We start from the raw sequence: 13,284 nt of genomic DNA, 5'->3' as shown, positions 1-13,284 counted from the left end.
CCTCTCGTCTGGGAACATCCGGTCGTATATATGTTGCCACGAGTTAGCGGCGGATTTGGAGAGTGTCCATTTTGAGCGGCGAGTCGGCTTCCCCCGTGAATACACTCAAAGTAAGATATATCCCTGGCCGTTTCTGCATGTTTAACGTTTTCCGACGCGTCTCTGATTCTTTTTATGACGGCGTGTTTCCTCCGAGTCCAACCCGTTTTATCGACTTCTCCTCGGCTTCGTGCGTTAGCATTAGCCGCGTTAGCTGCTAAATGTCCATTTGAATGAATCAAACATTCACATATTAGGAAATTAATTTGGTCTCTTTTACTTATTGAAGCAATTTTCTACATCAATCACCGTATTAGGTTGGTTTGCGTGGTGGTTTTTGTCCACATTGAGGTGTTATTTGAGCTACTCGGGCCTGCACGATGCTCGGAGCGGCACTCGAGCAAAGCGCGGTCCGCTTGAACGGTAACACGCCGGTTTGTAGCTTTTTGTCCTCTCTACATCACAAATTTACAATTAAACTACTCTATTGCTTGGTATTGAACACATTTACGAGTCCAACTGCATATTTAACGTCTAAATCTGGCACTATTGAACTGGTTTTAAAGGTCATTCTACAGCGTATTTGCTGCGTAAATGCGGATTTTTTTTTGTTATAACTAGCATGTAAGTTTACATTAACTACCTTCATTTTGAACCTGGCAATTAGGTTACTAATGTTAGGCTAACGAATTGTATTTTCAGAGCTTGTTTAATTGCGATTCTCCCTCCTGCAGGGCCTCGCACTGAACCCGCCTTTTCCTTATTTATTGTCACGGTGGTTCATTGTGTTCTTGTAAAAACTCCCATCGAGAACCGTTTCAACTTTATAGCACATTGAAACCCCCAGAACACAGCAATTGCTTCCATTGGAATCCCAGTAAATCTTGCAGATGCCTATATTTAGACGTTTCTCACATGCACAGTCGGCAATCTCCTTGAATTTATTTAAAGTTAAGGTACATTCTCACAGCTTAGTTTGAGTGTGTATAAATTATTTGATCAGTTCAACCTGAACAATTCGAGGATTTATTAGAATCAAAAATCTCTTAATTTTAATCATTCTACACGTGCTTGTTTAAAGCCTTGAAGTAACTAATAATTGTAGTGAATGTATTGGATATTCTGGTTCAATTGTCCTTAGTAATTAATTTTTTTTAATCATTGGCACAGTCTTCTTTAGAGCCCATGAAATCGTGCAATTAGGAAATGTTCCTTATTTTTGCTAAAAAGCTTTGTATTGAGCAGACCTGGGCACCGCAAGACCCGAGGGGCCATATGTGGCCTATAAGCTCTGCTTGACTGGCCCTAAGGGGAAGGTAGTGTTATTATTGGGTCTAAAATTGTTGCACTTTTCCATGTTATTGGGTCTAGTAAGACTTGGGCTCTAAGGAAAAGTGACGCAAAGCAACATTAGCTTATAAAAATCATGTTACATCTGCCTTTTATGGGGGGGGGGGGATTCTCATTTATTCAGCTTGTCTCCAACAGCAGTTCTACATTTTCACGTGGCCCTCTGGGAAAAATAGTTCAGGTTCAGAGTTTTATAAGATTGTGATGATATGTGGTAACAACCTTAACTCTCAACACCTTTGTTTTTTGAACCCACATATTAACGTATCCCCCCCCCCCCCCCCCCCCCCCCAGTCTCTTATAGACCGACAGAATGGCAGACGCTGATACTCTGCTCATGGAGACTTCCGAACAGAACGGGAATGAGGGCGAGGATGATCAGAACGGGGCCGAGCAGGAGCTGATGGCGGGCGACGACGGCCAGGACAACGGGACAGATGGAGGAAAGATCGACGCCAGCAAAGGAGAGGAAGACGCAGGGTGAGTGCACATGCAGCATCACGCACTGAACCGACGGCCTCTTGGTACATATTTTAACCTATTTGATGGAAGAGAGTAAAATGACTCTGTGCTACACACTTGAAGGTTATCTATCCTTTTTCTATTTTCATGACAAAGTGACATCGGTGTGATTCATAAGAAGCTGTAGAACAGCAATGTCCCATTAAATCACTGTTCCATTACCTATTTATAGTCTTGGACTCTCCTCTGCACTTGATGGCAGAATTTTGTCAGGCTTATAAAAAAAAGATATATAAGCTATGTAAAAACAAATGTACAGATTATGTCCCTTACTCATTAGACATGGTTGGACGGTCACTTCAGGTTCAAAGTGCGTCGGAGTGGTGGCTGCTGTCCGGAGCTGGGTGAAGTAAATCCACCGGGACACTGTACTGTTGCAGGGGTTTCATCTGGGGTGTTAAACACATTTTAGTTCAAGAGTCATATTTGGCCCAATTTCATCTTGCCTGTGCCCGAATGTTAAAATGGTGCCGTAATAACCTCTAAATTCAAACCTCTCTCTGTTGTGGTGCAGGGTACATGTGATGAAAACGACACCATTTACAATGTAAAGTACATTTTAATGAAACCTTCTGTTGTGAAATGTCCAATAGACACAATCCTAACTCAAAAAAATCTGTGTTTTCTGTGAGGTTGTGGTGATTTGTTTGGTGGGCCACAAGGCTTTTCTTTTGAGTAAAACTTTCGTGAGAAATGATATTAACATGGAAATTAAAGATTTTAAAGAGGTAATTGTTGCATCTGTGTGTTTCCAGGAAAATGTTTGTGGGTGGCCTCAGCTGGGACACAAGTAAAAAGGACCTGAAGGATTACTTCACCAAGTTCGGTGAGGTGTCAGACTGCACCATCAAGATCGACCCCAACACCGGCCGGTCCCGAGGCTTCGGCTTCGTCCTCTTCAAAGACTCCACCAGCGTGGACAAGGTGGGTCACCTGCTCAGTGAGCCTGCCAGGGCTTAACGGGATCATTTTGAAGATAATGTCTGTGTCCAACATGCATCCTGGGTAGATGTTCATGATTTGTTGATGTGTGCAGGTGCTTGAGCAGAAGGAACACAGACTGGATGGACGTCAGATTGACCCCAAGAGGGCCATGGCCATGAAGAAGGAGCCGGCCAGGAAGATCTTTGTTGGTGGTTTGAACCCAGAAGCAACTGATGAAACCATCAGGGAACATTTTGGCGCCTACGGAGAGGTCAGTGTCTGAGAAAGGAACTCAATGTGCAGGAAACGCTAAGTTATTAACATTGCAGATAAAGTGCACCTTCACGCTTCTGTGGTTTCAGGCACGATGATTTGATCTCCACTGTTGTCTTCACTGCTGTGATGTTAAGAGACTAATCAGCGGGAACTTTGTTTTTACGCAGCTAATGAATCAGTCACTCCGAATTTATCCAAACTCCCATTGGCTTTGTAGAAGCTTGTATTTTTTCCACATTTGCAATTTCACTGTATTATACTCCATAGTTACCATCATAACTGAGCCAATCAGAGCAGAGAAGACTGGATGTAGCTTTTCTCCCCCGCAGTAACACTGGAATGGTTTTGGAGTCGATGCACTGACACCACTTGAAAACAAGCGAGTGCTGTTAAATGAGACTGTTGGAAAACCTGCAGTGTGGGATGTCAAACATAAAGATTGAAACTTGTGAAGCTTTGCAGCAGTGACCGAAGACATTGAGTTCCCTCTAATCCTGTCCACACGCCGTCTCTCCTCACAGATCGAGACCATCGAGCTCCCTGTGGACCCCAAGTCAAAGAAGAGGAGGGGCTTCATCTTTGTTACATACAAAGATGAAGCCAGCGTGAAGAAGTGTCTGGTGAAGAAATACCACAACATCCAGGGCAGCCAGGTACGTACAGGGATGGAGTTTTATCATCACACCTCATTAAACTTAAAAAGACTCATGTAGCGTGTTTGTTGTGCGTCTCGTCAGTGTGAGCTGAAGATCGCCCAGCCCAAGGAGGTGTACCAGCAGCAGCAGTACGGAGGACGTGGAGGCGGCTACGGAGGGCGAGGAGGCCGAGGCCGCGGAGGTAAGAACTGCATCACCTTTACTTCTTTTCCACCTGATAATGGGGAACGTTTTCACTCATTTAAATGTTTTCTTTTTTGAGCTCTAAGTTGTGACTCAGTGATGTAAGTCTTTGAGTCTTCTTCCTGTGCATCTGTTAAACTATTGGTGCATCAGAAAACCATCACAGTGGTTCTTGAGGGTTTTTTTTTTTTGTGTGAATCATTTGGTCTGTTTCAGACGGTTTTCTCTCCCCGTGGATTTCTGACGCCGTCTAGAAGCTGCCAATGCTTGATGCTCGTACTAAAATGTGTTTGTTGCTGTTTCACATGGCTGAACTCAACTGGAACCCGTTTGAGGATATGAACCGTTCTTGTGTTTTAGGTCAGAGCCAGGGCTGGAACCAAGGCTACGGCAACTACAGCTGGAACCAAGGCTATGGTAACCAGGGCTACGGAGGCTATGGTGGCTACGGCGGCTACAGTGGCAGCTATGAATACCCTAACTACTATGGATATGGTCCTGGATACGACTACAGTAAGTCCATTATGATTACTTTAGTCTGGTTTAGGAACTCCTGTGTCGTTTCAAAGTTTTGTCCCAGGATTTACTAAGTCAGGTTGCTCTTACTAATGCACTTCTGGAGGTACCGTCTCTGAGAAGGTCGTCTGGGGTACATTTCCCTGTGAGGCAGGAGAACCTGCAGAACGATGTGTCTATGAGATGTTTCCTCTCGCCCTCTGCAGACCAAGGCAGCGCCAGCTATGGAAAAACCCCCAGACGAGGAGCGCACCAGACAGGATACAAGCCCTATTAAAGATCGCCGTGCAGTGCCAGGTACGCCAGTCCCAACCTGTGACGCTCCTTTCAAAATAAACTCAACAAAAGTCTCAAGAGTATCTCCTGCTTTCATCCGTTTTCATATAAATGACTTTCATGACTGCGTCTCCACACAGATTAAATTCAGGTAGAAGACACTGCAGCCAGTCGTTACAGGAAAACTCACTTTTAATATATGAAGGAAAAATGCACTGAAAATCGTGAATCTGCTTTAGGAGACGAGTCTTTGCTTCCCGGTGTCATTCTGCTCAACGGCGTCTTTGTATGAATGGATAAAGTTTACTGAAAGGAAAGAATTACATTACATGTACAACAAAACCTTGTTATCGTCTTGCACTGCTTCGGTTCTTTGACTCTGCTGGGAGTAAATAAAGAGCTTTACTACACAAAGGATCTAATATCAAACAATCATCCAGGATTAGTGATGTTATAAGATCAGACTTTATTAATCCCTCAAGGGGAAATTCGGTTATAGTTGTAATCTATATATAACATAATCTACTGACCAGATGACATTTTCCAGCCGTGAGAAATTAAAGTTAAGTACAATATATTGATTTGACCAGCAGAGGCACTTTAGTCTATAATGTGGTGAATCATTTCAGGTGATTGAGAAATGTCGACATTAAATAATTTCTACAAACATTTTGCACCTTTTTGAAAATGTAAATGGTGAAATAAAAATCCACTGATCTGCCAGTTGTGAAGCTCACGATGAACTGAGGAGAACTAAAGTAGAACTTAGTTATTTACTCAAATTCCGGGTTCGTCTTTGTAAAAATAAAGTCCATTGAATGTGAACTTAATATTTCAATACTTCAAACAAAGACTTTGATTTAGGACTTAATTAGTAGAATTAACTAATTGCACAATTTTCTATAATTGCGATTAATCACATGTTTTCTACTCGACAATGAAGCTTGTAATAGATGTTTGTTTATTCGTGGATGATCATGGGATTAATGTGGACTCGACTCAAAGTATATTTGATTTCTAAACCACTGGTTTTAAACAAGTCAAACACTTTAGTGGATAAATGAACGTTTGTTTTGACGGCACTTTTTTTTTAGGTGATGAATTTTCTGCTGGTCTAGAAAACAGATCAGAGTAAAATGATTTGAACTAAAGTTCTGACTCTGCAGGATTGCTAGTCTTGTTGGCGCGTTCTATCCTTTTCCTCATGACGTGTGCAAAGCTTAATGAATTAAAATCCAGAAATAATCAGATTAAGTGATCCGTGTCCTCACAGTGTGTGTGTGTTGTGCAGGACGGTGACCCGGTGAGAGCGGCGGCTGGACGGACACACACTGGGCCTGACGCCACCTCTTTTATGACAGAAGACCATTTGTACAGAAAACATCCGAAATGTAACTTTTCTTTCTTTTTTTTTCTTTTTTTACCCTTTGATTTTTAGGTTTTACTTTTTCCCTTTGGTGTTTTTTTTTTTTTTTCTCTCTCTCTCTCTCTCTCTCTCTCTCTCTCCCTGCCACCCCTCCACATTTCCTCCTCCGGAAGTGTAATTTTTACTGTACTTTTTGGTACCTGTTTTGATTCTAATGTATTGTAAGGGTTGTATTTTACATGTGTGCTGGCTTTACAGGTTGGAAATCTTGGCGCTTGTAAAGGAGCTTTTTTGACAAATAAAACCGTTTTCAGTAATCTCTTCTGTCCTGGTGCTTTGAGTCCGTGTGCCGACAAACCCTCCACCAAGACTTATTCTGAGTTTGTCTTCAGTGTTGGTCTGAAGCTGGAACTGCAGCTTTGAATCTTGTAACGTTAAGATTGTAATCCTTTAATGTCTCTAAGCGAACTTTAGACCAATGTATTCTTCTCCACCACTTTTCTTTCATCGCTTAACGGTAATAAACATGTTTGTAAACTTCTTTGGATTCCTAATTTTTAAATGTGCTTCTAATGATTTAGTCCTTTTCTGTTTCACCTCATTCAGTCTGACTAACGAGAATCTGAATAATTTAACGTTTATTAAATTCCAACTATTAATTGACGGGACGTTGCATCGGTTGTTTTCTTTTTAAATCTAGAAGCTTTCAGCTTCTCTTCCTTCTGAAGCTACACATTTAAAAGGAACTCGTTCAGTCAACACTGAGGTAGGTGGAATATTGTTCTTCTTGAGCCTCGGTAAATCTCCACACCCCAATTGTACAAATTACATGGGGTTTTCTTAGATTTGGGAGGATTTCTGTGCTTTAATCTGGATTAACTGGGTCCTCAAGGCCACTAGGGGGCAGTATATTACCGGTTTCCCTCCTGAAGCAGAACTAATTTGCATGGTGACTCTTTAAATCTCCATTCTGTCTAAAACTGTTTAAATGTCAATTCATTAAAAATAAACTTGGTTGCTTGTATTGAACTTGCATTAATCTCCACAGGAATGCATTGAATATGTACCGAGATATTAAATCTGAGCAGTGATGCATTAAATTCCAAATTTTGCATTGAATCTGCAAAATGATGCTTAGAATACACATTGAATGTTTCAGGGATGTATTATATCTAAAACTGCATTAAATATGTACAGTAAAGCATCAAATCTGAAAACACCATGGGGAGCCTCAATCATTTGTTGGATCATAAACTGCTGAAACATCGTTTGAATGTTGTGTAACGTTCAGTTCTGGTCACTTCTACCAGGTTAATGCCTTCAAGAAGTTTCCATCTGCTTTAACTTCAAATTTAGAATTTGAAGTGTGCAAATTGATTTAGGAAATGTAAATTGTCTGTGATTGGAATTGTTCATAAATTGGACTTGAATCTATTATAAAGTGTCATGTAGGGATCCAGCCACGAGGGGGCAGTATTTATTTGCATCTGTGCAGGCCACAGTCTAAAATAATGAACCATTCTGTCCAGGAAGACGCTTTTCACTGCGTTCACTGCTCATCTCAATGAGAATTTTAGTGCCTGAATGAGAAACGATAATTACTTTAATTATTTTTGTCATTTACCTGTGAGCCGCAGTGAAGAGCAGCAGAATTCGGGTCTCCGAGGGTTTAATGTTCAACATCTGCTGTAATACAGCTTGTTGAACACTTTTTCTCACATCATTTCTGGTTTAACAAATTCACCTTGATATATTCTGCACATTATGGGGTTTCTTTTATGTGCTGCTGTTGCACCGACTGAAGCCTTTTTACTGAACGACATTGTTAATGTGAAGCTTTAAATTCATCCATGTTTGATCACATGTTTTCTGCTCCTGCAATCAGGAAAGTGTGAGTTCATCCACTGGCTCTGCCGCTTCCCACTCAAATGACCTCAAAGTACCCTAATCATACGATCACCACCATAAACTAGTTTTGAGTGTTTCAAGCATAAATGAAAGGGAATTCTATTGCTAAATCTGGTTAAACATTAAATGAACTATTTTTAAAGCAGATCTTCCTCATGTAAATCTCAAGGTACCAAGAACCACTCGAGCTTTAAAATAGTTTTATTCATACAAAAAACAAACTTACACAGCATACAAAATATTGAACAACTGGCTTCACTAACAAACATCCTAAATTCGATCACACTGCAAGTTCAATTCCAGCTTATGACCTGCGCTCATCTATCGTCACGGTTTTCTGCGGCCATGTTGTCGTCAGATCTCCGCGATGGCGGGTAGAATCGGTGCTCTGAATCTCCTGGACTTCCTGTAAGTGAGGCGGCAGCCGGACGTCCAGGTGAACGCGACGCCCGTCCGACCCCTGACGGAGGTCAAGCTGCAAACCGGGGCTTCACCTGCTGCGTTCGTCTCCGAGCGCGGCTCGCCGTCCTCGGACGTCTTCCCGCCGACGCTCTCGGAGTCCTCGGCACTCGGCTCCGCCGGCGTTCTAGCCCCCGAACGGGAGCCGGCGGGTGAACCAGCCGGACTGTCCTGGTGTGCAAACTGCCATGTTCTCCGAATCCCTCCGTCCAGCCGTCCTCCCCGAAGGAGCCGGGCTGCCGTGAGGAAGGAGTCCGTCTGCGTGTGGAGGTTCTGCTGCTCTGGGTTACTTCTACTCTCCATCCTCCTGTTGGTTCTTCGTCACCTGTGACGTACAGCTGGTAAGAAAACACACTTTTAATGACTTACACACGTAAATCTAATCCTCAGCTGCTCAACCTCCAAAAACCCTCGGACTGGACCCCGACAGCACAAAGTGTCGCCTTTGTTACTTCATTTTCTGTTCTGCTCGTCACTAAATCCACTCTGCTCTAGACGCTGTGACCTTTTGTCTGAAAACCTGCACAGGAACGAAAACGCATCAACACTGAAAGTAGAAAGCCTCTTCATGACAGTCCCAGGTCACCGAGCTTCTTAGTACCACCTCTCGCCACAAGAGGACGTAGTGAGTCACATTAGTTTGTTCTCACAGCACAGAACAAATCAAGTGCCAACGTTTAAAAACTGGCTTAACATATCTAATAGTGCAGTTTTAAGTTGCTGTCAGAGCATCTGTGGACGGAGGTGAAGAAGTGACGGAGGTCAAGTTTCTGGACTCAAAAATCAACAAGTTGTTCAGGAAGTCAAGCACAAACACTGTCACAGTTCTGTCAGTCTCGGTGTCGTATAGTCAAGACCAAGACTTTCAAAATGTGGTCCCCTGCACGGCTCGACGAGTGTCGGCGGGACGAGGAGTTTCGAAGTCAGAGAGGGAAGCAGAGAGAGATGAAGGCCGGGAGAGGAGAGCAGGGCAGCGAGCGAAGTGACGGAAAACGTTGGGAAACGATCAATACAACCCCGCGAAAACACTGACCAGGGCCCACGGCTCACATGGTCCTACTGGAACGTCACGTCTTCACACAAAGTCCGACCAAAGCTGAAGAACCAGTTTGTAATTCAGGCCATTAAAGAGTCATTCACACTAACCAGCAGCGGCTGAAGCTCGTCTCAGAGTCCAGGGGAGGTGAAGGACGTCGTCGCTCTGCGGTGGAACCACTGCTGGACGCTCTGAAGTAGAAAACTCACATAAGATACGGCTGCAGGAGAACAGTCCAGGTTTCATCATGATACATGTTCTCCAGCTGTTTCTCTCTTGGACTTTGTGTTTAGAAGCTATTTTCAAGACATTTCCTACAACTAATTCATTCATTATTCTGGAATCCATCACAGAACGGCTTCCCATCGCAATCTTAGTTCTTAAAAGGTATTTGTGGTACAGTTTTCCAGTATAACACATGATCAATCACCCAGGAGGCCCCTTTTAAATACAACGAGATTAAATAGAGAAGCTCAGAGGAGTAGACAGTACATTGATTTATACAGTAATAATAGTTTTTTGGTCGCAAAAGCAGTTTTAAAGCTCAATTTTTAGAAAAATACATGTTAGATGAGAGATTTCGTCCCTCTGTAATGGCTCCCTGAAGCTTTCACAGAAATATACTGAAACATTTGATCTTACTTTTGATTTTATTCACATGCCAGAGTCCTTTTCTTATCTATTGGCTAGAAAGGGCCTTAAAAAATGGCACAAGTATAATGAGGAAAAAGACCGAAAACCACAAGAAATTGAAAAAAAAAACTCTGAGATGACGAGAATTTCTAAAAGGAAAAAAAACTTAAAATGCCTTAAAAACAAACAAACAAACTGATTTAAAAAAAAACCCCAAAAGGTTTAAACAGCACAAATGTCAGAATTGTCTAAATGCTGAAAGAAATCGGGTAGAAGAACATGTAAAGTCCTGAACTGGAATAAAAACTTCATAAATGCAACATAAGATCTAAAACTACATATTAAAGTTCATCAGCTGTATTCGTCTCATTTTAAAGGTTAGACAAGTTTTGCGTCTCCAGTTTAGTGAAAAGTCACAGAAACGTCTCTGGTGCTCATAAAGGTTCCGGATCACTGCTGGATCCTTTCATGTGGCCATACAAGCACCATTAAACCTTCACACTCACATTCAGAATGTAAGAAAAGTCACTTCTCTCCATAGTTTTATAAGATTGAAACGCTTGTTTCCACTTGGTCGAGCTCTTTTAATCCTCCAGCGAGGTTGAGGTCCTACCTGGTTTCAGTTGGAGGTCGTGGGTCTCTGCGCTCACTCCTCGTCCTCTCTGCTCTTCTGTCTGACTGAGCCGGGCTTTTTCACCCCGGTCTCCCCCCGCCTCCCTCCCTCTCTCGTCCCCCCACCCCCCCTCCTCTCCGGGGGGATTCTCACTGGTGCCAGTGCTTTAGCTCAGACTCGCTGCTTTCTGAGAAATCTGTTGGCCAAACACTAAAAATCCACCTCATCAAATTGCAGCTTGGTTCCCCAAGTCAGTGAATCAGATGATGGGCAGCAGTTGACATGACGTGTCCACGAGTAGTATTGCTGAATCAAGCCGCTCCGTCTGGACTCGGCCAGGTGGGGAAGACTTTAGCGATGTGAGACAAAAGACCTGGGTTTTTTGCTGACACTGGCTGGACTGTAACCTCTGCAGGGTCTCTGCCCCGGTGGCCTGTTTGCTCTGTAAGTCGCTCTCTGGTCTCCCACTTCTGGGTTCAGCAGGTTTACCTGCTGGCCACCAAACTGGGGGAAAAGGCTCATTGAATGATCAGACACCAGGTAATTGGCTGTGCTTTACAACCAAATGAAAGAAGTACATTTCTAATCACGTCGTCCACCATGTCAGCTCTAGTGTCCAAGTCTTTCTTTGCCTCAGTGGGTTTTTATTTTAGTCCATTTAGTCCTGTATTGTCCCTTTTTCAGGGTAGTTTATTAAAATTGCTCATAAAGTGCATTTGCATTGACTGGTCCTTCTGTTTGTCGACAGTTTGAATGTGCCTGTGACTCTCTGGTCGCGTTGAGTTTGTCCTGCGATGGACACGGTGTCGCTTGTCGTCACTTCTATGACTCCTTTTGGGTGTTTGTTGACACGACGGCGCTCCGAGCCACTGGAAATGCAACTTTTTGGAAACTGCTTCCAAGGTGGAACTTTTTAGAAATGCTTCTTCGTACGCACCTCGGCGGTAGTCACTAGTAGTTCTGCACATGCTCAGTAGAGACAATCAGAACAACGTTTCCTCCGTGGTGTCGTGACTCCCAGTCCAGATTCTCCTGGGACTTGGTACTTTTATTTTGACAGTCGCCGTAATAACAATACGACTTGGTCATCTGAACTAGAATGTCTGTGTTCACCCGTTGTTATTGTTTAGAGTATTGTTACCTTCGCTAATGAACGTTGGGTGAAAGTTATGTTTTTGTCTGCATGCATTTCTTTATTTATTGGCATGTATGCAGTGGCAGCTGGTCAATAGGGGGCGCCGGGGCACAGCCCCCCCCCCCCCCCCCCCCCCCCCCCCCCCCCCGGTGGAAGCAAGAGGAATGTTTTTTGTTTTTTTTAAATATAAAATATATGAATACACTGTAATACTGTCAAAATTTGTTTATGATGATAATGAAGAAATGCATCACCAGCCACCACTGTATTTATGTATATATGTATTTACCAAATCTTCACCAAAACGTTTGACTCAAATTGCATGAAATCTTCAGGGATGATTTCTCATCATCCAAGGATCAATCCTTTAGATTTTGGGATGTTAACGGCAAACCGTTTCCAAATAAATCCCAGAAAACTGTGTAAATATGTTGCTACCCTACCGAGTTACCATTGATATGCGCTAACTCGGCGTTGGCGAAGGTCTGCGCTCTCTACCGAATGTAGCTCTAGGGTGTGTGGTTTCATTACATAACATTTTCAGCGTTTCTGCCATTTATGAGGAAACTTACGTTGATTTCAAAACCTTACCGTGTAAACACAAAATTGTTCTGTAACAAAAACAAAGTGTGTTCACTGGAAACGTTGTGGTGTAAACTTGCCCCGCCCGGCCGGGATCAACTCCTGTGGTGGTCAGGCGGGTCTAAGAAATTTGATTGTTGGACAAAGATGTGCGACTTTTCTTACAGTTTCCCGACACCAATCAGCCGATTACATTACGACCACATTCTTCTGCCAACACGTCCAGAACTCATCGGGGCATGGACTCTGGTGGACTCTGGTGAACTCTGGTGGACTCTGGTGGACTCTAGTAGACTCTGGTGGACTCTGGTGGACTGTGGTGGACTCTGGTGGACTCTGGTAGACTCTTGTGGACTCTGGTGGACTGTGGTGGACTGTGGTGGACTCTTGTGGACTCTGGTAGACTCTGGTGGACTCTGGTAAACTCTGGTGGACTCTGGTAGACTCTGGTGGATTCTGGTGGACTCTGGTGGACTCTGGGGGACTCTGGTGGACTCTGGTAAACTCTGGTGGACTCTGGTAGACTCTGGTAGACTCTGGTTGACTCTGGTAGACTCTGGGGGACTCTGGTAGACTCTGGTTGACTCTGGTGGACTCTGGTAGACTCTGGTGGACTCTGGTGGACATTGAATCCCTTCTCGTTGGACGAGTCGCTACACAAACTGACTTGTGCAACAGAAACCGTCTCAATCGGCCCTTTTCAGAAGCGTCCTAAAATCCTTCTGTCCTATAACAGTTTGCTGGTTTTCTCCCTGACATGCACCTCCGTCCCACTGACTGCTCCATCCACCATTGTTATCTACTGGTCAT

The 13,284-nt window shown here is 43.5% G+C and overlaps 1 protein-coding gene across 2 annotated transcripts; it reads left to right on the top strand.

Moving 5' to 3' along the window:
- Window positions 1-6,649, top strand: LOC308121949 (heterogeneous nuclear ribonucleoprotein A/B-like). Of its 2 annotated transcripts, none has more exons than XM_080483498.1 (9): window positions 1-110; window positions 1,684-1,869; window positions 2,667-2,835; window positions 2,948-3,106; window positions 3,633-3,764; window positions 3,849-3,948; window positions 4,311-4,463; window positions 4,673-4,763; window positions 6,034-6,649. In XM_080483498.1, the coding sequence occupies exons 2-8, from the start codon at window positions 1,703-1,705 to the stop codon at window positions 4,741-4,743; spliced, it is 951 nt and encodes a 316-aa protein (XP_080339624.1). In that variant the 5' UTR covers window positions 1-110; window positions 1,684-1,702; the 3' UTR covers window positions 4,744-4,763; window positions 6,034-6,649. The 2 variants fall into 2 exon arrangements, with proteins under 2 accessions (XP_080339624.1, XP_080339625.1); XM_080483499.1 differs by having other exon boundaries at window positions 33-110; window positions 4,673-4,781; window positions 6,181-6,649.
- Window positions 6,650-13,284: the final 6,635 nt, after the last annotated feature.

Source organism: Lipophrys pholis (genome assembly GCF_963383615.2).
Source record: "Lipophrys pholis genome assembly, chromosome: 16".
NCBI lineage: Eukaryota > Metazoa > Chordata > Actinopteri > Blenniiformes > Blenniidae > Lipophrys > Lipophrys pholis.
This window is presented reverse-complemented; position numbering and strand designations above follow the sequence as displayed.